At 37.8% G+C, this 27,186-nt stretch overlaps 1 protein-coding gene across 2 annotated transcripts in view; it reads left to right on the plus strand.

The window, feature by feature from the left end:
• Positions 1–26,516, plus strand: part of LOC131775926 (DENN domain-containing protein 3) — a 27,492-nt gene extending 976 nt beyond the window's left edge. Inside the window, exons 2-47 of one of the 2 annotated variants that reach the window (XM_059092044.2) lie at positions 1,116–1,232; positions 1,527–1,653; positions 2,267–2,422; positions 2,568–2,636; positions 2,861–2,916; positions 3,674–3,734; positions 4,208–4,307; positions 5,269–5,380; positions 6,058–6,109; positions 6,283–6,428; positions 6,812–6,873; positions 7,443–7,542; positions 7,987–8,087; positions 8,368–8,412; positions 8,569–8,648; positions 8,929–8,959; positions 9,291–9,324; positions 9,632–9,697; positions 10,147–10,253; positions 10,877–11,010; positions 11,278–11,324; positions 11,495–11,581; positions 12,092–12,147; positions 12,562–12,664; positions 13,167–13,192; positions 13,729–13,769; positions 14,086–14,190; positions 14,321–14,367; positions 14,575–14,631; positions 15,078–15,148; positions 15,289–15,419; positions 16,162–16,260; positions 17,044–17,113; positions 17,416–17,440; positions 18,296–18,358; positions 18,783–18,861; positions 19,043–19,077; positions 19,426–19,503; positions 19,956–20,043; positions 20,938–21,004; positions 21,401–21,479; positions 22,130–22,205; positions 22,883–23,004; positions 23,694–23,819; positions 24,325–24,390; positions 26,124–26,516. In XM_059092044.2, the coding sequence (XP_058948027.2) occupies positions 1,131–1,232; positions 1,527–1,653; positions 2,267–2,422; positions 2,568–2,636; positions 2,861–2,916; positions 3,674–3,734; positions 4,208–4,307; positions 5,269–5,380; positions 6,058–6,109; positions 6,283–6,428; positions 6,812–6,873; positions 7,443–7,542; positions 7,987–8,087; positions 8,368–8,412; positions 8,569–8,648; positions 8,929–8,959; positions 9,291–9,324; positions 9,632–9,697; positions 10,147–10,253; positions 10,877–11,010; positions 11,278–11,324; positions 11,495–11,581; positions 12,092–12,147; positions 12,562–12,664; positions 13,167–13,192; positions 13,729–13,769; positions 14,086–14,190; positions 14,321–14,367; positions 14,575–14,631; positions 15,078–15,148; positions 15,289–15,419; positions 16,162–16,260; positions 17,044–17,113; positions 17,416–17,440; positions 18,296–18,358; positions 18,783–18,861; positions 19,043–19,077; positions 19,426–19,503; positions 19,956–20,043; positions 20,938–21,004; positions 21,401–21,479; positions 22,130–22,205; positions 22,883–23,004; positions 23,694–23,819; positions 24,325–24,390; positions 26,124–26,360 (3,822 nt within the window). In that variant the 5' untranslated portion in view covers positions 1,116–1,130 and the 3' untranslated portion in view covers positions 26,361–26,516. The remainder of the gene's footprint in view (positions 1–1,115; positions 1,233–1,526; positions 1,654–2,266; positions 2,423–2,567; positions 2,637–2,860; positions 2,917–3,673; positions 3,735–4,207; positions 4,308–5,268; positions 5,381–6,057; positions 6,110–6,282; positions 6,429–6,811; positions 6,874–7,442; positions 7,543–7,986; positions 8,088–8,367; positions 8,413–8,568; positions 8,649–8,928; positions 8,960–9,290; positions 9,325–9,631; positions 9,698–10,146; positions 10,254–10,876; positions 11,011–11,277; positions 11,325–11,494; positions 11,582–12,091; positions 12,148–12,561; positions 12,665–13,166; positions 13,193–13,728; positions 13,770–14,085; positions 14,191–14,320; positions 14,368–14,574; positions 14,632–15,077; positions 15,149–15,288; positions 15,420–16,161; positions 16,261–17,043; positions 17,114–17,415; positions 17,441–18,295; positions 18,359–18,782; positions 18,862–19,042; positions 19,078–19,425; positions 19,504–19,955; positions 20,044–20,937; positions 21,005–21,400; positions 21,480–22,129; positions 22,206–22,882; positions 23,005–23,693; positions 23,820–24,324; positions 24,391–26,123) is intronic. The other variant, XM_066165871.1, reaches the window with a different exon arrangement.
• Positions 26,517–27,186: the final 670 nt, after the last annotated feature.

The following is a 27,186-nucleotide window of genomic DNA, read 5'->3' on the forward strand; positions in this document are numbered from 1 at the left end:
CTTTTCATTAATAATTATATCTACCTTATTTGAAAACCTTATGGTAGTTTACATTGGTTCTAGTCAGACATCAAAATATGATGTTTTTGGTATTAAAAAAAAAACAATTTGTAGCATTGATCACTTTCTTATGAATGATTATTAACCCTTTTTACTCCCAAGATCTCATTTTATTAATTCTCCTTTCTGTCTGCCATTCAATTCTTATGATGGTAGTTTGGAGAATTTAGTATCAGATCAACTGATAATCTCTTAAATGATATTTTTCTCTATTCTCATTACATGTCTTCTTGATCTTGTATTGATATTGTATGGAGAAATTCTATTTTGGTCACTTATGGGAGTTATAGGGTTTTAAAGGGATTATAACTTGTGGACCTACATTAAGCATGGCTTCTCATTGGTTGAAGAATGACTCAATTTGCCATTCTGCCCTTATCTATACTCTCTTTAACTTAAATCAGCTTCTGAAAGTCCCATTTATTTTACAACTGTGTGTTTGTTTGATCACCTGTTGAATTTTATTTACATCTGTCAGTATTTAATAAACTGTTAAATGTGTTTTTGAATAAGAGACAGGAATTATCAGCACTAGAGAGATTGGTACAATCTTCAAGACCTACATTTTTCAATTTATTTTTTTAATGACTTAGAACAAAGTCCATTTATGACAATCCAAAATAAAATCATGCATTATCTTATCCACAGATCAAAAATATGAGTCATATCATCTGCAATTATATAACAGTCAAGAACAAAAATTCATGGCATTTGAGCTTAAATCGATTCTTTCTTTAACCCTTTTCAGCCCAGCATCAGTATGCATATTCTCAATACTGTTCTCTGTGCATTGCCGATTGTAATGAAAGGAGAATTGTTTAGCTGGTGATCATTTCCTTTATTCTCATCACCTTAAAAGGTTATTCATTTGGGATAATGTAAGGAGAAGGTTGTCGTTAGTCACTTTTGTGGTGTCAGTAAGTGTTTTAAAATTGTTTTGGGAAGGGTGTTTTGAAAGCTCCCTGTAGAAGATTATCTGTCATACAGATATTTCAAAATAGCAATGTTCATGGTAATTTCAATTTTTCTTTTTTTTTTTTTTTTTTTTTTTACAGGAAAAAGTTCTTGCAATGGATACTCATTTCAGCAAGTTACCAAATAGTCTGATTGAAATATGTGTAGTCGTGGGTATGGATCAGGATACTGGCCTTGTGGCAGCCAGGTCTGCTGAGGTAATTTAACATAAAACAAGTAAAAACAAGGGACCTTGACTAGCACATTTTTTTCAAAAAGGAAAAGAAAGGAAAGAAAAGCAGAGAAATAAATGAACAAACAAAAAAAAAAGGAAGGAATAAAGTATGAGCAAAGTGAAATAAGCTGCAGAAACATCTGAAAGAAGAAAAATATTATTTTGTAAATGAATGTTGTTTCCCTGAAGCCCCCAATGCTAGTAGGAAAAAGACAAACATTTCCAAGATATTTGTACACATGTGTATTGAGTGATGTTGTTGTTCTGTTTTCAACAGAGCAAGAAAGCCCCAAAAAGCAGTAAACAACAGTCTCCTCTTCCTCAAACCTTATTTGAAACCCATGTACTGGCTGCTTTGTCTGGAGAAGTGGCTTCCTTTTGTTGCAAAGCATTGGAATTTGATAGTAAGCTACCAATTAATTGTCTTAAAAGACAAAAACTATTTCAGTCTGTTGCATGTGCTTTACATATATATTGGAGACTTCCAAACAGGAGGTGATTTATGGAAGACATTTCTTTAAGATCTGCAAGACAACTATTGTGGCCATTTATTTTAATGAGGAAAATGTTCACAAAATGACTGTTGGCTCTATTTGTTAACTGAAACAAGAGAAAGAATGTGCATTGAAAGACACCAACAGAGATGTATCTGATGTGAGATGATGTGTTAGAGATCTATAGTATGGGTTCTTGGCTTGACCTCAGGAGCAACTTGTATCTAGTATACTTTATTGTTCATGCAGGAGTGGAACCATTTAAGGCTAGACTAATTTTAAGCTAAGATGTTTCCTTTTTTTTTTAAGCCTATATCACAGAACATTATTTTTCAGTTGACAGAAATTAACTTTTGACAAAGGCTCTGTGATGGCTGTTAGTGGTCACTGCTAAATGGTATTCAGTGTGGAAAATGCATTATTGCAATATCTCACAGAAAAACATCCTCACTCTTGTTGATCTTGAGGAGAATTGAATCAGTATCTCCCAAGTTCAAACACTAACTATGTTTTTCTCCAACAGGTGAGCCTTATTATTCAAATTGGGGCATTCTGTGTAGCCCAACTAAAGGTGGAAATCCAGGAAGGCGTGCACGTAGGGGATCAGTCATGGTCAAGGCAGCTGAATTGCCATTGGCTCAAGATGTTATCAACAGCTTGCCACAATTTTGTTTTCCTGGTATGGTATAGTGTAAAACCTCCCTCTTTTATTAAAAAGTGTGCAGTTTCATTCAGGAGTGGTCAGAAATGATTTTCAATTCTCTCCTTCCATGTCCCTTATTTTTTCTTCTCATTCAACTTTGGTAAATATAACTTTCTTGCAGATGGGGGTTATATTTCTATGAAAAAGAAACCTGTTGAGTGTCATTCACTTGTTCTAACAGACATAGAAGGTATGTCTGTGAAGTTTGGTTACACTAGTGGTTTATTTACAGTTTTAAGCCTGCACACAAGTAGTTTTTTTGTGGAGTGTAATCTTAATATTATCAAAGTGACTTTTAATTAGATCAAGGATAAAATCAGTGATATAAATCAGTTTTGTCTCAAATTGACTTTGCATGCCTTTGTTATGTGTACTTTTAAACCTGAAAAATGTTTACTCTTATACTCTCTCCAGGTAACCGAACATATTGTTCCTGCATGACATTCTACAGAGGGTTTCTCATAGAGGAGGTAAGCATTCACATTGAAATATTTCAAGATTGGACGAATACAGGGATTTTCAAAAATTCAATATTTTGAGTTATAAGTACACTGGGTTTTCCAATCTTAGGGAAAACAGCTTCAACCAATAAGAAACAAAGACGAATTGGAATGCAAAAATTTAGTTTGAGCTTTGTCACAAATATCATATCCGTCTAAAAGGAACTTGCAATTACAGTAAGTCAAAATCAGCATCAGCAAAGGAGATATAAAAAATTTTTTTAAATCCAAAATCTCTCACCTTTGTAACATTTAAGGGTGAAAAAAAACAAAACAAAACAAAACAAATGAAACATGAACAGTACATTAGACATGCCTAAAATTTGTCTAAATCCTAAGCTTAACCTTAAACTTCCACAAGTTATTAACAATGTAACTTCTCCGTACAATATTCATGCATCGTCCACCAAACAGGCCAAGAGAATACTCAAACTTATCAAGTAGAAGTTAATATCTTTATCCAACACCAAATTCTTCAAACTAACATACAAGGACAACAACACGTTGCTGCTCTACATGCCTGTTAGGCGTAAAGGACAAGAGAGAGAGAACATACAAGGAAATGGTTGTCAGCTTGAGGGGAGAGTTAACAATCAGATCACAGTTAAAGGGTTACTGTGTAACACACACCTAATAGGGGTGACTTAATTAACAGAAGTAAATTTTTAAAAGTAGTTCTTTTCAATTTAACATTTTCAATAATCATCTCTTCAATAAACGTATTTAGGACAAAGATGTACCAGGCAATTACAAGTTGTTTTATGCAGAGGAAAAAACTGATGGACAAGGTATTTCACTTTCATCTTGGCATCCAAAGTTAAAAAAATGTCAAATATTCAGTTAACTGACACTTAAAGGTTAATGCAGATGTAGAAAATTGTTGGTGGCAGTAGGGATTGCTGATAAATCTCTATAAAGAAAAATCATAACAGCCACTTCACAACCAAAAAGCATTCAGCATAGGTTCTTGAAATTACACAAGAAAAGCCATAGAAAAAAAAACCAGTCAAACTTGACATTTTTGTTTTTGATAATAATTTTTCCCTGGAAATTCTCTAATAATACTGGACCTCAGAGACTCCTTTCAGTTTTGAAGCTCATTTTCAAACAATAAATGTTCTGTTATTTGTTCAAGTTAGAGCCATGAGCTTGGAGCCTTTTGACTTGTTTGTTAGCTGCTAATTGATTTTTCTGTATTTCTTTGAGATTGAAAAATGTAAAACACAAATACATGTAGTTCTTGTGTTTGTTTATTTTGCAGTTGTTCCAGGCTCTTCTTATCAGTTGTTTTACGTACCAACATGTTGCTGTTTGATTTCTAAATGGCCTTATTTCAACATAATGAAAGACTGTTTGTCCAGGTGAGACGTGAAACCATCCACAGCATCAGCATGTAACAAAATTTCTGTTCTTCTAAAATTAAACTAGTTTTACTATAGACAGATGGTTGCAGAGATACGACTTTGCTATGATTACATCTTTGGCAAAAAAACAACAACAATAACAAAAAAACAACAGAAAATGGATGTTAGCATTGATAAAGTGGCCCACAAGTAAATTGACCTACTTTTAACTTGCCTTCATGGTCAGTCAACTCACCTTCTTCTTTACCCTTTAACTCTCAGAAGTGATCAACATGCAACTTCTCCCAATAATATCCATACATTATCTAGCAAGCTGGTAATGAGAATACTCAAACTTATCAGGTAGAAGTTGTCATCTTGATCTAACTCCAAATTCTCGTAAATAACTTATAAGGAAATGTGCAGTAGCCAGAGGAGAGAATTAACAATCAGATCTTGGGAGTTAAAGGGTTAACTCAATTTAATTTTATCTTCAAATATCAGCTGATACACATTATACCCAAAGATCAAAATTTGCAATGGCTATATGAGCGATGGATTCCATTTTGTTTGGAAATATGCCTTGAACTGATAATTCCCAAGGAAAAAAGCGAGCACATTTTTACGGCATATATTGATGCTTTTGTGGTCTTTATCTGATAAGTATCTTTATTGCTAGGGGGACGAAAACTTTACTTACAACTTAGCGTCTAAAACTTTAACTGTAGGGGGTGTGGACTTTTCAGCATTCCCTCAGATGACTGAACATAATGTTTCAGAATTGAGAAATATCTTATGGGGAATTTCAAATAATATGAAATATTCCCCATTTCTAGCTGCGGCATATTTGGTGTTCTGACTTGCTTAGACCAAGAGCGTGCCAGCGAAAATATCTAATTGATTGTAACATTTTTCTGGGAAAAAAGTTGCGTACCAACACGATTTATGCTTTCATCCCTACCAATTCTGTGACTCACAGTTTGTTACCACAAGTGATGACAAGCGATCCAGCACTTTTCAGAACAGCTTTAATGCAGTTTGTGTCACAGCTTGCCATGGTACCAGTCCCTCCACCAGGTTCTCTTGGAATAGTAAGTAACCTACACATTTGGGTTTTTAAAGTGATTTATCAAGTGACTTGCAGGTAAACTGACGAACTATGTTACTCATAGACTGAAAAAAGGTACGGACTGACCGGCTGATTAACTGACCGATTAACTGGCCAACTGATCGGGTAACTGAGTGACTGACTAGTTGACTGATTGACTGACTAAATGACTGACGAATGACCGACTGACTGACTTACATGTACTGTCTGACTGAGTAGCTGACTGACTCACTCACTAATTGACTGTCTAACTGACTGATTGACTGTCTGACTGACTGATTGACTGTCTGACTGACTGATTGACTGTCTGACTGACTGATTGACTGTCTGACTGACTGATTGACTGTCTGGCTGACTGATTGACTGTCTGACTGACTGATTGACTGTCTGACTGACTGATTGACTGTCTGACTGACTGATTGACTGTCTGACTGACTGATTGACTGTCTGACTGACTGATTGACTGTCTGACTCACTGATTGACTGTCTGACTGACTGATTGACTGTCTGACTGACTGATTGACTGTCTGACTGACTGATTGACTGTCTGACTGACTGATTGACTGTCTGACTGACTGATTGATGGATTGATTGATTGATTGATTGATTGATTGATTGATTGATTGATTAATTATAATCATCATTTCCTTTTGCTTGCAGGAATTCGAGCTTCTTGGAGTTAAACATCTTTTGCGACCTGCTGAAACTCCAGGTGAATAGAGAATTAATTCAATCAGCTACTTCAGCAACGTCTAATCATCGTTCTGTTAACAACGACAACATCAAAAAATGCAAATCCAATCGGTGTTCATGATTTCTTTGAGTTCCTGTTTGGATGTCCAAGCTTCCTTCGCTAAATATTCCTAATCCTCTATCATGTCACAGAAACTCGAGTTGTCAACATGGAACTTCATTATCCGTTCCTTTATTTCTCGTTGGATGACATTCTTCTCCTAATGAGCTGCATTTTGACTCAACAACGGATTATTTTTCTCTCGTCGTCGTATTCACTGCTTACTCCAGTGATTGAGGTTTGTTTCAAGCTTTTGAAAATTGATAATTAGTGGGAGGATTTACCGTGCGAATGCGGGATTCAAGCTTAAGGTCGTGAATGACTTAACCCCACTGAATTTCTTAAAACCTAGACGAATCATGTGTTTTTTATTTTCTTCAGAAATTCCACCTTAGGACCTCGACTTTTCTTTCTTAGCCACACCATTCCCAAAATAATTTAAACTCTATCTCATCTTGTCACAGAAATAACTTTGGAATCTTTCCTTAACTGTTGCCGAGGAAACCGCCTCCCTTTACTTGCGCTTTTGAAAAAAAAATTAAAAACAACAGTTATATTCCCGTTAGAACAGATATTCTCGACACTACTTTCAAATGTAAACTATCCTTTTTTTATTTGCAGAGTTTATTCACGTTTATCCAACCTTTTTCATGGAGTTGGACATATGTACCAATCCTTCCAAGGTAGGTGATTCATCTTATTGTATCGATGTTGATTGCCCAGCCACTGCATCAACACTTTGTTTATGAGACTGATAAGAATCTGGGTGTGCTTTGCAGAACAATTTCTATAATAAAGGCCCCTATCTAAGACTGTTTCCCAATTCTTTCCTACTGTGTTGCATGTAAATAACTGCCCTTAACTCCAACCCATTTCACATCTCTCTTAAATTTATTGTCTAGGAATATTTATTGTGTCGAACTATTATCATTCAAAATCGAGCACAGCATCGTGTTACAGACAAACAAAACTGTAGACATGTCGCACATATGCAAATCTTCCTGAAGGCGCATGTTATGACTAACGAGGTCTTATCGATAGAATGGGCATACAATTTTATGAATATTGGTTGAAGAAATATTTTATGTTACTCTTACTTTTTTATTTGACTTTTGATTCCTTTATTATTATTGTGTCTAGCATTATATACAAAGGTGCCAAAAAGCATAATCACTAACATTATTATCAGTTTATCAAATATATAGAAATACTTGGAGAATAGAAATGACTCATGTATTTGATACTTCTGCAGTGCACTCATAGATTTAGTAGAAGCGCCTGGTGCATTTATTATGGGATGTCATAAAGAACATAAGAGCAAGATACAACAAGTTGTCGAGGGGATGGATGAGGTATAAATAACTGTTATACCCTCTGGTAGCTATAGTTGTAAACAGTGGCCACAGACAATCTACATGCAATTTATCCCGCCCTGTCTTAACTCGTCTTTTTTTTTCTTTACCAGATTTCTACCTTGTCCAACATCCCCATAAACCCACCTTCCAGATTGTGATTGTTTTTCTTTACCCAATCAATTTGCACTGCGAAGCACTTCATGATATGCCATAAATCGACTCTGACGAAGGCTAACTCTCGAAACGTCAGCTTTTAAACTCCTTACGGTGACCAAATTACGTCATCAATTCAGTTAATAATACTTTATTACCCTGTTATACTCTCCCACCGAAGCAGCACCACAGTTTCTTTAGAACCTTAACCCCCTTCATGATATGCACAGTAACAATTTTCGATTATTTGTTTATGAAGGGAATTTATTTTGCGTTTTTTTTTCTCAGTTGTCCAGCTTTGTAATTGCTGATATCGACGAGGGTTCAGTGACCAGCCCTCCCAGAATTCAGCGATTGCCGACCTATGCTGCAGAATTGTACAAATTTAGGTATCGACCTGTTCTTAGTTATATTGAAGACATTCACCGTATAAATTTCGCCTCTTAAACTGACATTTTTGTGAGTCATTTCAAAGGAATCAAACAGTAGAAAACTACGCATCTTTCTTTTGCTTTAACGAGGGTAAACCAAACCGTTTAAGGATTTTGATTCCGCTCTAAGTTCTGCTTTTTCTGTGTTAGACAGCGCTTTAAAGGTAGAGTGAACCTTCCTTTCGCAAATTTCAAGATGAGATATTTTTAATGAATAACTGATTACGCTTTTGTTTAGGATGAAAAACGCAGTTATCCACTTTGACCGTCTTCTTGTTCAAAGGTACTGTACCACGAATTTAGTCTCTTTATAGTTTTTTATTGTTAATGTTTACAAGAATACTTTGTTTAATGACTGACAACCGTTACCTCTCAGTTTGAATTTGGATACATTTTCTTAGAGAAAGTTTTCTTAAAAATACATTTTACGCATTTGCAGACAAACATTCTACTCTTTGCAAGAATGGAACAACTGCAGAGATAAGTTCGTAAGAGATTTCCAACGGCTTGTTTTAGCATGTGAGTTACACTATGGCCTTTGATGCAGTGACTTTGAAGCATTTCTGCGACAGAATCACACATTTTTTAAAAGCTTGGTAGAAAGGCCAAAATTTATTGAGTGCCATGAGTACACGATAATTTTAGTACTATGGAATTTAGTAGACTTGTCATATGCAGTGAAACTTATCTTTCGCAGACACCCTCATGAATATCAGTAATGTCCACGTCGCATATTAAATCTAAAATTAGATTTTATACTTTGTATTTTGAATAACCAAATATTGTTTTTATTCTCTAGCCAATTTGGAGATGATGTTGAGAATGTTCAGGTGCGTTTTTTCTAGAACTTGTTTCTTTAAAAATCTTTAAAAGGACAATAAGAAGCTAAAATATATATTTTAGAGAAAAAGTATAGCCTCACAAATAATCATATCCTTCGAGAAAAAGAAATAAATTATTTTCCAGCAGATAATGGACTAACTCTCAATTAAAATCTCGGAGGCATACACTGAGGAATTCAGTTGTTCTATTTCGAGTTTTCGAATGCATCGGTAAGTAATGTAGATCGGATGCTTTCAGTTGGACTGCAGACAGTAACCATCCTAAATACTGTTGTATTTCTTTTTGTATTTTTTTAAAAATTTTTTTTCTTATTTGCAGTGACATTAAGAATTTTATCGTACAGCAAGAAGATGTAAGATAATATTGTTGTTAATTATGTTTATTCTTGCACGTTGTCCGGCGCAAACAGTAGAAAGATGTCTGAGCTTAAGTAATGCCGTGAAGTATTTGTTTGGATGTATTACTTGCAATTTGTAGTTGGCAAATGGCTGAGCGTCTTATTTGAGCTTTTGGAAAATTCAGGGCACGCTGCTTTGTGAAACTATTACACGCGCAAAAAAACTGCCCAACAATGTGAAAGTGTAAAACGATTGCGGTATTAGTAAATAGTGAATATTCGATACACTTTTTTAAAAGACATTTTACACGTCTCTCCAAAGCTTTTCTTTGATATGGATACTTACATTGAGTCAAAGCCTGCAGAAAACCAAGATTTCTTTCGGGAGGTGAGAGAGACATTCTTAAACTTAAATGGCCGTGATCTTGGCTGTGAAATATGTTAGTGAAATGTTTCTTAAGGGCAGGTGTATTTTTCCAACCGAGTGCATCATTAAACAATACCTCGAATGACAAACACTTAGATGGCAATTGTTCTACATCATAGAGAACGCGAAAGATTATTCGTGTTTAGAATCAGGAAATGAAAAGATTTTTACATTTTCATGAACACCCTGATGATCTTAACAAAATCAAGTGATGGTAATTGTTATGTTTGGGTTGTCCTGTTTTTCGGTTCCAAAAGGGTTAATGATAAGTCAAAAAATATGTGGAAAATGGATTCTTATGGAGGTGGGAACGAAACCAATCAACTGAAGTGTTTCTCGGCTAGGTTCTACAATAAAGATTTGTAAGATCCGTATCTAATACACAGTTGCTTACGATGATTTTTTTCTAGGTGTGCAAGAGTCAAGCATTTAGCATGTTTCTTTACGACCTGATTCACAACTCAGAAAAGGCAGACTACTTTACACTCATGGCTCAGAAAACCAGGGTTGTTCCAAAGTAAGTCGTCATGCAATGTTTATCAATATCAAGACCGAACTTAAAAATACAACTCTGACTAGCCTAAATCTGGGGTTAGATAGGATCCGGTTCGTCAGGGATCTTGGATGGACGATTTGGGCTCCTCAAAAATATTAACCGAAATGTTGAGCACATGCTTGTGACTATCTCATTCATAGACATTATTTATCCTTACAATATCATCACCATGATTATGAAAGCGATCCTCGCAGTAACGAACACTACTTGAGCAGTAGTGAAAATAAGGCCTGGAAAAAATTCAAGCCTCTGCGGGATTTGAACGCATGACCTCTGTGATACCGGTGCAGCGCTCTACCAACTGAGCCAACAAGCCAACTGGGAGCTGGCCATTATGTTGGTTCCAAATATATGACTTTCATATATTCAAAGTCGTTTAATATCATCATCATATTAATCAGACGAGTGAGGAGAACGAAGACAACACCATCAGTAAGGGAAATTAGTTGATCAAATACCAAATTCTCCAAACTATATCATAGGAATTGTATGGCAGATAGTAAGGAGAATTTATAATAAGATCTTGGGAGCGAAAGGGCTCAAACTACTCTTCTTGTGTGATGAAATAGTTTTACCTTTCTTAGGACAGGTCCTCTGAGGAAAAGAAGTTCATCTGCATTGACTGTCCCTGTTATACCTGAAGAGTGTTTTGCCGATGCACATGAGGAACTAAGCATATTTGCTCTTCCTCCTTTCGTCCGCGGAGGCATCCACACAGGTAAGAGATGCTCTTACGCTCTTATATGGAAAAAAGTATTTTACAGTTTTTCATGAACGTAGATTAGTTGCGGTAACTTTTTTATTATTATTTAAAATCTAAACCGTTCAGACGGGTTTTTGTTAATTCTCTTTCATACTAGTGACTATGGCGAAATATTTCTGTGTTTCACTTGCAGTCTTACAGACATTAGTATGATATATCTTACTTCTTGGAAATGTTTTCATATGTTGTCCTTACGTGGTGAAATGTTTTCTTTTCCCGTAGGACTTTTCTACGAAGATTACTTGAGGACGTTGAATTACAAGATCACTGTAAATACACTTTTTCTCGCGCTATTCGAATCATGTGGAGACTTCACCCTATGACTACCTTCGGTTTCATAATTCTGTATGCTTAACGTAAAGAACTACGCTATCGTTGAAGAAAAATACTTTGTCTCCTCCTCAGTTCTAACAGAAGTGTGTTGTCTTCCTTTACGCAGGATCCTACGAATAAGTCTTCAGGTCTTCTAGCTAACCACTTGTACTTGCGTGGGATGTTACGAATTGCTCGTGGAGAAAAAACCAAGGTAGGAATGTAAGTTCTTATTTTTTCCCTTGAAAATTCATGTTCATTTGGTTTTCGAGCGCTAAATCTCCGACACAATTCACCAGATGCGAAATTCCCAGCTGGTAATTAACATGTGGTGCGGACTTCCATCGCGGCCTTGTTTTATATGCTTACTAGCATTCATTGAAAGATGCAAATTGAAACAAGGTTTCGTGAAGCGAGTTAGTAACTATACCTTCAAAAATAGTCTGTATAAAAGATGCAAGCTTGAAATACATAACGATGGTGTGCATGTGCAAATGGAGGAGAAATTTTAAACTGAACGTGAAGTTACGCCAAATTCAGAATAAAGATTCATACGAGCGCGCTGTTTTCGGCAGTTTCATAACCAAGTATGTCCAAAGAATATGGCGTTCAAGTAGAGGTGGTGAAGATAGAAACATGTTGGAACTTTATTTCATTTTACGCCCTGTCCTTTGTGGAAGAACTGTTGACAGACTTGTTGTCATTAGTCTGTATTACTCCACAGGCCGTGGACGACTTCTTTGGAGTTTCATCGACAAGTGCGCAGCTCTTCCCAACCTCGTAAGTAGCAATACGCGGAGCTTTTAAATTGAAATTCAATCAGAAACTGTAAAAAAAAATTGCAGACGTGCTTTTCAAGGATGAAACTTACTTCCAAACTGGGCTAGTGAAAGATTCATTGCAGTTTGATAGATGAATGAAAGAGACACGCTTATTCCCACAATATTTTTGCTTTGGCTTGCTGTCGTAAAACAAAATCCTCTCTCAGGGAGCAGAAAAGGAGGTGCGTTAAATCATATTTCAGATTTTTGAAAGTCAAAATTTAAATTTGATTTGGACAGGATTAGTTGATATTTTTACACAGCGTGAATTACAAATTATAAAAAGAAAAAGAGAGGAATAAATACTTAAAATTTGATCATGGACCAAAGTAACTTACAAAGGCAAAGTTGGCTTTTTTATCTTTGGTTGTAGGACCGTGAAGGAGATCATGTGTAAACTGAACGATTTAGAAGTAGAGGAGTTAAGAACAAGAAATTTCTGGAGGAAAGCAGAGCGTCTCAGGCTTCACGCCAAGGTTTAATGCGATAAACTGTTTTACTTGGTCATCTGAAAGTCGGTTTGCCATTTTAGTACCATTTATTTCTTTGCTGGCCGTTCCTGAGAATTTCTCGGTCTACCCGCGAAATCACACGCATTCACTAATTGATAATTTTCTTCATTCCCGTTATCTGGCGGCATAGAACATTGATAAAAATATTAAGGGATTCTCTATACTGATTACTCCTCGGAAAAAAGAGGTTAATGCAGTTTAATCCTACTAGCGGAGTTCCATAAACAAACAGACGAGAAAACAACAAGAAAAACTGAGCAGAGTAAACACTACTTGTTTGCTTTGTAGAAGTGAAACTAATGTTACGTGGAAGTACATTTAGAAGAGCACCTTGCTAATACGCCACGGAGAGCGACGTTCGCGACTCCCTTGACATTTACACCTTATTTTTAGTTATTACGAGTATGACGAAAGCCGGGCCGCCTTATATCTACTTCTTATAAAATTTTTTATTGTTTTCTTTTAGGAAAAGTGGAATTACAGAAGGGCAAGGTAAATGATACAGTTACAGCCTTAGCAGTTTAACAAAACGCATATATTTCACAGCAGTAACAAAGATCCGAAAACGAACAACGTGTACGCCTTGGCACGAACACGTTACGCCTATGCATGCACAATGCATATGCACAGGCACATGCACAGGGCATATGTATACGCATTTGCCGCGAACTCGCAAACTTACACGCATACACTTATGCAAACGCATACGCATATGCACGCGCATACAACCATACATAAACATGTGCACACATATACGTTAATACATACGCACAGGCATACGCTTAAACACTCATTTGCACATGTATACGCATATTTAACCGCATACGCAAATGCACAACAGATAATGCAAACTAAAAATACAAATTAAAAAAAATCAATTAGATGACAAAAGAAATATAATTCACCAGAAGTTTCACGCACGTACAAACTTTGTATTACATGAGCATGATATAAGGAAAACGTAACCGACGTTGACTTTGTAAACGCAAAACGCGATTGATGATACACTGTCTGATGTTTCTTATTAGAAAAGAGGTGGTTACTTCAGCAATTCCTTCAGCTCCTTTAGGTATGTCTCATTTGTGTCTGCATGGCGAAAAAATTTCTTTCAAAATAATCCTTACGTTAACGCTGCCAATAAAAAGTTGGAAGAAGAGATTCTGACACTCTCTATGTGGCACTTTCTTTCTTTATTTTCTATTGCCTTTTTTTTAAATATCAATAATTTTTGCCATAGATAATTTTTTAACTTGTGGATTCGCGAAGTGTGGAAACATTTCTTACCCAGATAAGCTGTGAGGACTCTGATCTGAACAGAGACTTAAAGAAACATTACTTTGGCACTCAAACTATTTTTTGCATTATTGTTTTCTTGTTTTCATCAGCTTTTAAAGAATTCGTGAAACATGTAAGCATGTTACAGATAGCGAACGGTGAAGATGCTGGACGAAGACTATTCCAAGCATTGGCGAATAATTCAACAACAAACGGTAAAGAGGGTTGTTTGAATTCCTATCGAAACCAGACCGAAAAAAAAAAATCATTTTTTTAGTTATGAAATTTTTTCGATTTTAAACGTTAGACGAAGATGTGAAAATGTGTTCTGTTCTTTCATTGCAGTGATCGATCCAGACACGTTTGCCGCATTTTATGATGCTTTCACCCAGGTATCTAAATACTGCAGATGTGATGAACATCCATATCGCTTCGCCGTTATTATTATTTTTTTCTCTGTCCTTTGTTGCCATCACCTGACTGTTTTCTCCAACTGGTGGTCTTCCGACATTATTTCACTCCTTCTGAATAAAACGTTTATTTTTTTGGTGCTCCTTTCATTCGTTCGTTAATCTCATTTTCGCATTTTTTATTAACAGGCTAGCATGATGGCCAAGAGTGTTTCATTACGTAATATTGTTTTGGAACGCAACGAGGTGATGTTCTTACTGAATTCACGTTTGTTTTGCTTTTGATTTTATTTTATGTTCGACAGATTTTTCGCTTTATTTGTCCATTGCGTCAACATCGTTGACGTCTGCGGAGTAAATTGCATAACTACCCGGAACTCATCTCAGTTTCTTTACCATGAAGCAGCTAGAAGCATTGTCTTTCCCAATCCTCCATGGGATGTTAGTGTATTGGAGGTTAACCCCCCTCCCAAGTATCTAGTCAAGCTTCCCTGGTAGTTTGTTAGCACCCCTTTATACTCCTGGGTTGAGGAGGCTCTGTGAGAATTAAATAAACAACCTGAGGACGAGCACGCGGCCAACTCTCTAAGCCAGACCTCTCTCCGACACTATTTGGCATCAACGCTTCTTCTTTGTTTTCTCCCAAGTACCTGGTTACATGTTAATAGTTACATGTTAATTTTTCTCTGCAGTTTGTACTGAAGATTTCAAAGCATATCAAGACAAATAAGGGCATGGGCTGGCTTGTTCTCACAGTCGACAGGTCAGTGTTCTCTTGTGTAAAATCGTGAAATTCTATTGTACATTTAAAAAAGTAAGTATTGTGTTCTCGTGGTTAAGAAGTGTGATCTGGAGGAGACTCATGTGCCTAGTACTTTAGCCTCAAGTTCTTTTTCGCTTCAGATTGTTGTTCCTGCCGGATGGAACTCAGCATTGTATATCTGTTGTAAGAAATGACGAAATAAAAAATGTGGAGCCGCACTCCGGGGGGGTGTTGTTAGGTGGAGATACAGCTATCCGAATAACCAGCTCTGGTAAGTCAGATATAGAGAGATCTTTTAAGTTATGTGAAAAGTCTGATAAGGTCTGTGAGATATGAACGGTAGGAAGCAGCGGATTAAAAATGTAATGATTGAAGCCGGTTGACGTGTGATTCGCTAATACATTTAATTCTTGTGGGTTTTTTTTTTCAAATCGATTTTTTAGTCAACCTTGGATTTGATTTCTTTTACATTTATCAGTCTCGAAGTATAGACTGATGCTTTTAATATGATTAATTATATTGAAGAAAGTGAGCTTGAGAATGACCTATATTTTCCGTGTATTGCTCGAGAATCAGCCTGTAGTGTAAGTGCCAATGGAACGCGAGTGTTTAACCCTAGCTCGCACGAGCGAGAATTCTTGGGCGTTTTTTCTTTCTCTCGCACGCGTGTTCCTTGATTTCCTGCCGATCGCCTGCTTCCTAGGCTGAAAAGAATCGTTGCGCTATTTCGAATCTTTTTAGGTGACGTGATAAACTTGCTTCAATTTAAAGAGACCACAAACTACAAAATACGAAAAGGATGAAGAGGTAATGATGACCCAATTAGGAACAAAGATTGCTATGGATAAAGAGTACTGAGAAGAACATCAATCAGGAAACGTTTGAAGGGTGGGATAAATTTGTCGCGATGCACACACTAAAGTGCATTAAATCTCACTTTTAAAAAAGCTAACATCTTTATAACGAGCAGCACATTGACAAGCTCCTACCTTTTGTCCTCTATTCCCTTACAGAAAGTGATCCAGTGTCTTTCATAGCATTTGTAAAGGAAGAGAAGGATTTCTGGCGAAGCTGTTTGCTGGAAATGAAAGCAGGATACAACATTTCTGATGGTAAGCACACTGAATTAACTTGCGTTCTGTCTTCAGCCATGTTAGTTAACACTATCTGATACATTAACGCACGAAGTACGTTTTAATTATTAAGTTGCTTCTACTTATTTTAGGGGGCAACAGTTTTGTTTGCGCGAGAAATGGCTCCGTAGCTTATAAAAACAACAAAACTCTTGAAAGGAAAAAATGCTGATCTATTTGATTTTGATCTTGGGCGTAGAAGGAAAAAACGTTGAATACTCTCATGATGAATATCGCAGAGAGCTCATACAAACTCAAAGAAAACCCAGCGAAATAGCTTAAAGTGCGGGAAAACGCGAGTGGCTAAGTTGCAGTTGATTTTATGTCTGATTGGTTGAAAGTTTTCACAGGGCGCAGTAAAGCAAAAGCACTATTATCCTAGCCTGCAGAGCAGGGTAATTTTGGCGGGTGAGTCCTCAGTATTTTCTTAACGAAAATTATAGCCGCCATCTTTGATTTTAATGGCAGCGTAGGGCTGGGGAGAGAATGAAATATATATCAAGGGGGCGGTTGTCGGCCAAAAATAAGGAGAGGGGTGGGGATGTAAAGATGACTATCCTTGATTATAAACTTCATTATGGAGATCTCTGTTGCTCAGTGGTATAGCATCAGATCGCCAAATCTGCGGGTTAGGGGGTATTGATCCTTTGCGGGAGACTCAGACTATTTCTTTTGTCTTTTTCCCATGTTCGAGACAAAGAAAATAAAATCTTCAGTCGATCGAAAATTTCTCAAAGCGGTCATGTTTTTCTTTGTTTGAAGTTTACAAGGACAAGGAAATCGTAAAGCAAGCGGCTCAAAACGTCATCATGGCGGATTCTCTCAGACAAAGGTAACCACGAAAATTTCAATCTATGTCGTCGTAAATTTTGGCCAAATCTCAGTTGCATCAAGGGCGGATAACGCTATTTAACGGATAAATCGCTATCCGGCAGATAAGTGATTGCAAAACGGATAGAGTTTTATACAGTGGATAACGTTATACAACTTTCGAGCAACCGGTGTCAGCTCTCTGAGCTCTTTCCGAAAAGTGAAGTCCCCATTGCACCTTTTTGGATTTATCACTTTAGATGAGCGTTCTTTGAAGCTTGTAGTCATGTTTGAATTTCTTCTCTTTCATTTTTTCTTTAACAGTGACTACCAGGACCAAGTTGCAATGGTAAGATAATTGAAACCCTGCATAACATTTTCATTTACGTTCTTATGTACTTGGACAATTTAAAATTTAATATAAAATAGCTGTTTCTTTGTTTATTTGATGTATATCGCATGAAGTCATTTTTTGTCAGTCATTGTTTACTGTAAACTAACTCGTTTATTAAATGGGCTTTGGTTCATCTAAAACCCACCTTTCATCGCACTAGTAAATGCACAGCTAACATACCGTGTGGATTAATTCGCCGGGAAACCGACAGAAATTGTGATCTAGTATTAAAAAGCTTTCGTGAGTTGTGAACGTCTCAACTTTTCATATCACAGTTGACTGTTTACAAACTTAAGCAAAGGTGTCGAATCCCTGAGCAGCGTAGTGGAGGTACCACTCGCCACTGTTACCTCCTTTCTCCGCTCAATTTCTTGTTTAGTTGGCCAAATTGCTGTAACTTATTTACCATCGCTATTTTGTTACGATTTGAGTCTCTCAAACCACTCTGAGTGTCTTCTCTGAATTGCTGACCGTCTTTATCGACGTAAATGTCTCATGCGTCACAGTTGCCTACTTCCGCTGCACAAACGAGTTACTTGTTTCTCTGGAGGCTCGATTAAAAGTTTAATTTAAGCGTGCTTTAAAAGGAAACATTCCCCTTAATACCTTCCGTAACAGCAAAACGAGAAGGGAAATGAAGTCACTTGCCCTCAAACGTATTCATCTTCTTTTTTTTTTCTTGGGCATTGTTGTTCTTGTTTCTTAGGAAAGGAATTTGAATATCTCTAAGTAATCTCTTTTAAAAGTTTTAATTGAAGTGAAAGTCTGAACATACTACTGTTCTTCTTAATATCTTTGCTTTCTTTGTAGCAAGTTCTCTACTTTAGCACGCAGGGCTATAACATAGATAAATTGACCGAGGCAACTGAAAAGGTAAGACGATTTCAAAACGGTGAAATGCAACCAACCTCAATGCGCTCGAGAGGGCCTCTTTGACCATCTCTTTGTCTTCGGGATAATGAGGATAAACTTGAGAATCCCTCACCATTGTTCAAACGATATGCGAGGATTGAGGGTGCAGTGGCGTAACGGAGTTAGTTTTTGAATCCTCTGGCGCAGTTAAAACTGGGAAACCGCTTCAATTCTCAATTCTTGAACCCGATCTGCCGTGTCATGTGTGGGTCGAGTTTGTTATTGGTCTTCGTCCTTGATCCCGGGTTACCTCCAGGTTCTCAGGTTGTCCACCCTCCACTCTAAATTCCAATCTGACCTGAAAACAGCGGACGAGGAACCAGCCGCTGCCACTTTTTCGATGCGTTTCATATTTACTTTTTTTAAAACTTTTTACTTATTTAAGGCGCTGTACAAGAGAGTGAGCCCCTCACCTCAGGACATTGAGAAATCAACAGTGGAGGCTTTGCTTTATGTGCGAGGCTGTAAGTTATAAATGTTTTTCCTTTAAAGATGCATGGTGTACACATTGTGTGAAGCCCTTGCCCTCTACGCCAAACACTTCCACACCTTTCTCAAAGAATGAAACAAAACAAATTTCGTGTGTTACTTTGCCAAATGGAACTCCGAACAAACGTTGTATTCCCTATTGTCTTCTTTCTTTAGCGAAAGGTAGAGAACCAAAGGTCTGGTGTGCCATGGTGAGTGACAGTATTTTTTGGACGTAAACGTTGCAATAAATTATATTTTCAGCACACAACTTCTTATCCTTCAGGCTAGAGGCGCCCCCTTAAGATCTCATTTGTAATCCTCCCTACTGTCTTCCATACAATTCTTGTTATGTTAGTTCGGAGAATTTGATATCGGATCAATTAATAATCTCTTTAGAGATATTTTTATCTATTTTCATCGTTTGTCTACTTGACATGGTAGTAGTATTGTAGGGAGAAATTGTGTCTCGATCACTCATGCGATTTTTCCCTGTTTAAGCCGTCAAATTTCAATCTTCATCATGACCCACATGTATGTTGATTGATCTTGTTTGTCAGGGCTCTGGTGTTGTTGTCGTGATAGATACCAAAGAGTGGGAGCATGAGACGCACATGAAACATGCGAAGGATAGGGTGGTAAGTGAACAACGAATTATGGGTACACACGAGTGAAAGGGCGGAAGGTAACCCGGATTGTGGGTTCGGCCCGGTTTGAAAAATTGCTAGCCAGGTAACGTGGTCTGACCTTGGGCAACGCAATGAAATGTCTCGACTGGGGTCAAATCCTTGAACACAAAGTTGTTCATAAAAATTTATTGTCGTGCAAAAGCCCTTTTTAAAGGATAGGGCGAGGGGAGGTGGTGTACTGGCCCTTGATTGTTTAAGCCAAAGATGGCGCGGAAGCCCCATAGAGGACTCACTGAGTCACTTTCGATTTCCCTTGCGATTGGGATTTATTTTAGCCTCGTGGGGATGTTCACCAGACTGGATTCGGGACCAACAAGTGATTCGGTAGCGAAGTAAAAGATAAAATTTTGTAAAATTCCACTGATTTGTAAACCGAACATTCCTGGTTGCATTCACTGCAGAGTTGTCTGTTAGCCGTCGAAGAGAACCAAGTTTGGGCTGGTTCCTTGGATACAACGATTTATGTGATCAATACACAAACTGGGAAGGGTAAGGATCAATTACACATTCTCAGCAGATAAGAGAATCGGTGACGTTTGTGTTATTTTGGCTGCTAACCTTCCGCCTGCCAAAAGAGTTACTCTCGTAGCTGTGTACGGTCTTCCTTCTTTTATTTCCTTTAATGAAGACTTAAACTGAAATTTCCTTTATATTTCGCATATGTAACAAAACCCGTGTCAAGTGGAACCCATTTTTGTCCTTTTTTAAGCCCTTGCTGTCCATTTTTGCTGTCCATTTTTGCTGTCCATTCCGTTTTCTGGCGTTTCGAGCGTTAGCCCTTCGTCAGAACGAAGGGCTAACGCTCGAAACGTCAGCTTTTTTACCCTTTACGGTGGCTAGTTTACGTTTTCAACTCAGTTGTTAACACTAAATTACCTGCTATACTCTCCCACCGACGCAGCACCACAGTTTCTTTAGAAACTTACCCCTTTATTCATTCCGTTTTCTAGCTTCTAGGCGTATCGTTGTGTAATAATTAAGGCTTACTTTTTCTCTGGTGGCACCTTCTTCGCAGATATGTTTGGTTTGTATCTGTCATTTTCTGGGGGCTATTGTGCTGATATGATATGAAGTTTATGTAAAGTTAAATCACATGTAGCAGTTTTTAACAAGTGGTCTTGAAGATATATTAAAGTTCACACGGCAACCAGGTGGACAATCAGACATGGTTTGATGTTAGTCTGGTATACAGATTTAATGAATGTAACCGAAGGTCTGTCGGAACGCTGGGTCTCTGAATATTAACTTCTTCGGTTACATTCATTAAATCTGTTAACCAGAGTAGCATCAAACCATGTCTGGTCTTGAAGATGTTAGCTAAATGTGTGTTCATTGTGCATGTCTTCGGCAAAAATGTTATACAAAATGTTCTGCCTTTTGCAGCTGATCAACAGCTTTTAGGACACCATGACTTACTATCACACATGATCAAAACTGAAGATAGTCAAGGGTAGGTTTATTGTGACTCTTAGGGCATGCTTTAAAAATATAATGCGTTCACTATCACTGTGCCTTTCTTAGCCTCGGAGTATAAATGGGGGAGTGGGTACTAACGAAACAATAAACTAGTATCTCACTCGGGGGGGTGGGGTGGGAAGGGGGTTAGCAATGCTCTAAGTTGCTTCATCCCTTCGAAACCGTGGTAAGGTCAGGCCGGATAAGCCACCCAGCTTGACTGCTGACCATTCTTTTATCCCCTAAGATAGCAGGGTTCAAGTTCACCGACCTTCGGTGGTTTGGAGTTTTTTTTGCAAACATCATCAATTCCATGTCAAGCTTAACACGTTTGAATGAATGAATTAGTGCAGAGTTTATCTTCCTCTGATGATATGTCTTATTAACACAGGCAGACCACCGTGTGGAGTGCAAGTCTGGATGGACAGATCGTAGGCTGGGATCCTGTGACCCTCACTGCCAAGAAAGAGGTAAAAAAAAGTTTTTCTGAAGACAATAAAATGCCTAGAATTGGCATCAAATGTACTAAGGTCACGAATTGCGGAGGGAGATTGGGTTAGTTCTCGTACTTGGAGTTACAGAGATGCTGTAAAAAGTCCATTTATCAAAAAAGAGACTAAACTCCGCAGAAAATATGTATTAAACTTGTTAAATGAACCACAACATATGGCTAAAATAAAAACTCCGAAACTTCTCTACATTCCAAACAAAGGAGTAACAAATTTACGCGAACGAAAGCTCAAAACAACTAACTAAAACTCCGCGGAAACAAAACTAAAAGTACACGAAAAATGTCCACGTAAGTTTTCCAATGTCAAGGTTAAAGTTCTTTGACGCGATTGGCTAATTTGTGAAATCACGCGCAGCGCGCGTGAATTAAAAAAGAATACGAAGGGGGGAGAGGAAGAGAAAAATTGTAACTTGAAATTTAGAAAAACGAAAGAGATTTTCTACAGATGCTACGATTCTTTAGGGATAGCTTTTGCATTTTACAGCCCACTGTCTCTGTACATGTGCGATATTTCACACGTATGCAAACATTTGCTGTGGGCATGTGGAAGCGCTAGAGATATCCATGGATGGATCATAAACCCTTCTAAACAAAAGTTGTCTTTTTTAGCTTCATGTAAAGCTGGATCAAAGAAATGGCAAAACGCTGTACTCGATCGCTGCTGTTGGAGACACATTCTGGTGTGGTACGTGACAGTATTATTGCTGTGAGTGGCTTTTCATAAATGGATTTTAATCAAGGCCAAGCTGTTTGAAACACGATAGGGGTGACTAGATTTCACTGCCCTGCAGTTCCAGCCTGAACAGCGAAACATTTTTTGTATTCAGCTTAGCCCTAACTGGTATAACTGGGGTTTCCAATAACCTCGCCGGGGGTGTAATGGCTTTGACATGTAATTAAGTCTCAAAATATGATTTTAAATGCCGCTACTTTTTCTGTTTTATCTGTTACCAGGGATGATTACACGTAGTTTGACTTTATGGCCACAGTTTTCCTGTCGTAGTCGTCTCGGGGCTCGAGTGTTGAAGACTCTCACTCTCGGTTTAAAATCAGCTTGGTTTATCATGGAAGTACTGGTCAGAGCTTTTGTGCCCCTTGAGAAATTGCTAAAACTAAAACTTTTCGAACTTGAGCTGCCACGGAAAACGAAAGATGATTCAAGGCAGTAAATGTTTGAAAGTCCAAGTCATCGGGAAATTCGATTAAACCAGTTTGGATTTAGCAAATTCTTACTTCAGGAGCAACGGCACTCTTAATGGCAAATTACATTGAAATTTTGATTTATGTAGCTGCATATCTGTGTAGGTCTAGAAGCGTTGAATTACATGTTTACCAGCACCTCCTTTTTGCTTATTTTCATAGCAACCAGGTTTAATATTTTCGTGATAAATTACAAGAGAGACGACAATGAAACCAAAATGTTAACTCCTAAGGAAGACGGACTGATGAGCGTGGACACCATGTGTGCAGTATCTAACGAGGAGGTGAGTGTTCCTAAAGGACCCCTTAACCTTTGAACCCCTAGGAGTGATAACCATCTAGTTTCTCCTTAGAGTATCATCCTCGAATTAAACATTAAGGTTATGAGAATAAAGGAAATGATCTCAAACTCAAGAAGCTCTTGGCTGTTAAACAAATTCTCCAATACATTGAACAAGTTAACTCAATCAATTTGAGGAAAGCTTAAAACAGAATCTTGACAGCATATTAGGAAATAGATTAGAGAACAGTATGGGGAACTTTCACACTAATACTGGGGCGTAAGGGGTAAGTGAAAACTCTGCCTTGGCAACCATGTAAATTTTATCTCCGCACGTCATGGTTGACAACTTGGCAGGTTTGTCTTGGTGTGGGTTCGGTGTTTCCAGGATGGTTTGAACGACGCTACTTCGTTTCGGTTCCTTTTTTTCCCTTAGTGAGTGAGGAATTTATTAGTTCAGTTGCTGGTGCTCTACCTTTGTTACATTTTTATTTTTGTTTTCATTTCTGTGTCAGTCGTCTGCTCGTGACTTCTCAATTTAAGCCGCATAATGTTTAATCTTAACTGTCTTATGGTTGTTATGATATAAACGTTTCTGTTTCTTTTTCTTCGCAGTTTCTCTCTTTCTTTTTTTTTTTTTTTTTTTCACTTATTAATTCAGTCATTTACTTTTTACTTCTTTTTCTTATTTAGATTTGGACAGGGTGTGATAAAAAGGGCCTTGTCGTTGTCTGGAACACTGTGACCTATAAAAATAAACACCAAATAGTTTGCGAATGCAACGGGTTCACATGCATGCTGAAAGTGGATTATAACACGGTAAAAAGGCTGGTTTTTAGTGTGACTCTATAAGTTAGGCAACATGCATTAAGTGATTGGCAGATCTTTTAAAACATGTAACAGTAAGCGTCAAGAAATTTTGTTTGCATGTAGAGGAAATGTCTGCTTCCTTACAAGTAAGGAATGTTAGTATTTTGGATATGATTTGTTTTTATTCAATCCTCTGGGGAGCACCTTCAGGTAAATTTCAAAACAATTTATGTGTTGATGTAATAAATGTTTTAGAATTCATCTCTTTGAAAAATCACTGAAGGTAACACTGCCTTTATTGTAACAAGAGTGCGCCAAAGGGATAACCGTTCTGGATGATTGAGCAGACAAGTATATCTTGGAGTTTCATATTTCTCAAACCGGATTACAAAAACTGTTGGTGGCATTTTTCTGAAGAATTTAGCAAATCCATGATATCGATCGACTATTTTTTGTAGGAGAACAAAGTTTTTAATTCAATTCAATTCTTACCTTTCCAATTCTTGTCGTCTAGATCTGGGCGGGGAGTAAAAGTGGTAAAATCTATGTGATAAGTGTCAAGGAACCCCAAGTTACTATGGTATGTTCTATATTTACTGGTATTAGTTGATTTACTACTTTAAAATTTGAAGTTTTTTCTCCTAGGAGTGACTAATATCTGACTTTTCCTCAAATGACTTAAGATTGTCTGAAAGCTGGCAGGTGTTTTATGGAATGCCTTGATGGGAAATCAGAGCTAAAGAAACATCTCAAATCTTTCTCTTCTTATATTAGAGATCGAGTTGAAGTGTGGGTTGTCCGGGATTGTAATCGCACCGGTTTTTTTTTTTCCTTGGGAAATGTGTCCCTTGCTAGCGAACGTTTATAGGGAAAAAAGATCAAATAAAGAGGAAGAAGAATAACTGATCTGATAAAGAGGGAGGGGATGGAGAAGTATTAATCTGATAGAGGGGGGGGGGGGAGGCAGGAAATTAGAAACAGGTTCTCCTCAAAATACTGCCATGCTCTGATAGTATTCTTCAGTGTTTTTGTTGTTGTTGTTGTTGTTGTTTCTGTTTTGTTTTGTTTTGTTTTTGTTTTTCAACAATAAACAGTTAAACCTGAGAGCACTGGTCGATCACGCATTGCGATCGTATAGGTGGAGGCAGTTTCTAAAGGGGGTGTAATCGTTGACTATAATGATATAAAAACTGCGGTGCTGCGTTGGTGGGGGAGAATAACATGATAATTTTGGTTTTATCAACGGAGCTGAGCTTTGATAGCCTGCAGTACAGCCGTCTTATTAGGGTGAGCAAACGTTATAAGCTCGCGATCGTTTATCCGACTGGCCATGTTTGGCCGTCGTCCGCCCCCCTTGGCACAAATTTCTTTCTCTCCCCAGCCTTCCCCTGCCATTAAAATCAAAGATTGCGGCCATAATTTTTGTTAAGAAAATACTGAGAACTCGCTCGCCAGAATTAGGCCTGCTCTGCAGGCTAACGTTTCGAGCGTCAGCCCTTCGTCAGAGCGAACGACAAAGGGCTAACACTCGAAACGCCAGCTTTGACTATTCGGGCTATTCACATTATCAACTCAGTTGATAAAACCAAAATTATTTTAATTTTTCAAAGGCTTGCCAGATTGCAGGAGCCCGTAGGGCGAGTGCATTTTGTTACCTTTGAAAAATTTGGGAGTGTTGATTTATCCTAACTACTCGAAAAAAAAATATGATTACTTTTTAATACTATACATGCAAAAATTTGACTCAGTTTTCCTCTTAGCCGTGTTTATGATTCACTGGTGCGACTGCTTACCTTTGTGTTGTTGCCGGAGTCGTCGGGATTTTCCGGCAAGAATTTGCTTCGAGCTTATAAACTTTCTGTCAGGACTGATGGCGTGTTTGCACTCTTTCCTAGTTATAATTCGCGTAACAGCAGTAACCAGTACATGAAGGCCTTCAGGCTCGTGATTGAATTCCGTCTTTCGTATGAACTGTTGCGTAAACTCCGAGAGAATTTTGATCTGGGCTTCCTGTTTTGGAAGCCCAAAACTTTACAAATTTTAGCTACTCATTTACTTTCTCCCAACCTGCGCGGCGTTTCGTTTTGTTGTTCTCTCTCCTGTCGACTCTCCTGTCAATCAACTTGATAGGCAATTGACAGCAATTTGACACGCAACTCTCCTGTCAATCAATCTAATTTCAACTTTCTGTACTCAATTGTATCTTTTTGCACAGTACAGGATAAATTGACGTGCTCTCAACCAATGAGCATGCATATTATTGTGGTAGAAATTATACAGATTTATTATCGATTTTATTTCCTTTTATTTCAGGAGTTGTCTCTTCACCAGGACCGTGTCCGTTCTATGTGCCTCACGGACGAGGGACTCGTTATTTCGGGTCCCGGATCACGGGACGGGCGCATTGCAGTGTGGAAATCTCATCTATCTGAAGAGCGCCCTGCCATACAGCGCTTTAGTCACGAGCGTCCAAGACGTCCCAAACAGATACGTAGAGAAGTAACCGTTTGTGATGAAGAAGATGGCTTCGAACTTGTTTGCAGGAAATAGACAGAGAACATCGACGTGGATTGCAACAAAACCCGCTCCAAACTGTCACGTCCGACATACCAAGGGAAAAAGGAACTCAAAAAAGCACTCAATGAAATCTTGCTGTCAGAATTGACAAAGCTTTACAAATGAATAAAGCCATGTAATTCTTTTTAATTTGTAACAATGGACTTAATTGTTCATCAAGCCGCCAGTTGGAAAACATCACGTGTACAGAAACACAAATCAGCTATTAGATCAAAGGTATCTGTAAGAAAAACTATGATTAGTGCGAAACGGACCGCATTTCTCACACCGCACAATCTTTTGCAGTAGTTAAGAGACCTGCTTGTTGAAAAATATTATAAGCCACAAATCACACAAAACGCAATCCAATGTTAAAACGCAACTAAGTTGAGTGAACCAATCAGACCACTAGAAATGAAATAATCGAAGTTGAAAATGTACTAATTACAATAGCTCCCGATCTTTGAAAGAAGGGTCGCGAAGAAATTGAGAGTGAATTTTTTGCTATTGCCTTTTTTCGGCACCTAGGACCCCGCAAGCAAAGCTTTGTTTTCTGAGCGAAGAAAAGAAAGTTTACTTGCCGATTATTGTCACGCACATGCCGAATGGGTCTCAAGGAACGCGTATCGCAGTGGGACGTATTGTTGTGTAGTCTAGATAAAAGATCGTGTCTCGCTGTGATGGTTGGGTAAATTTGGTTGTAAATGCAGTCAAAGACGACTCTTCTTCTACCTGTGAATCTATTTTCAATTTTCCAAGCCAAACTAAAAATAACAATTTAATCCTTTGGATAAGGAGTTTTTAAGACATTAGTAGAAAT

This window comes from Pocillopora verrucosa, chromosome 4 (genome assembly GCF_036669915.1).
Source record: "Pocillopora verrucosa isolate sample1 chromosome 4, ASM3666991v2, whole genome shotgun sequence".
NCBI lineage: Eukaryota > Metazoa > Cnidaria > Anthozoa > Scleractinia > Pocilloporidae > Pocillopora > Pocillopora verrucosa.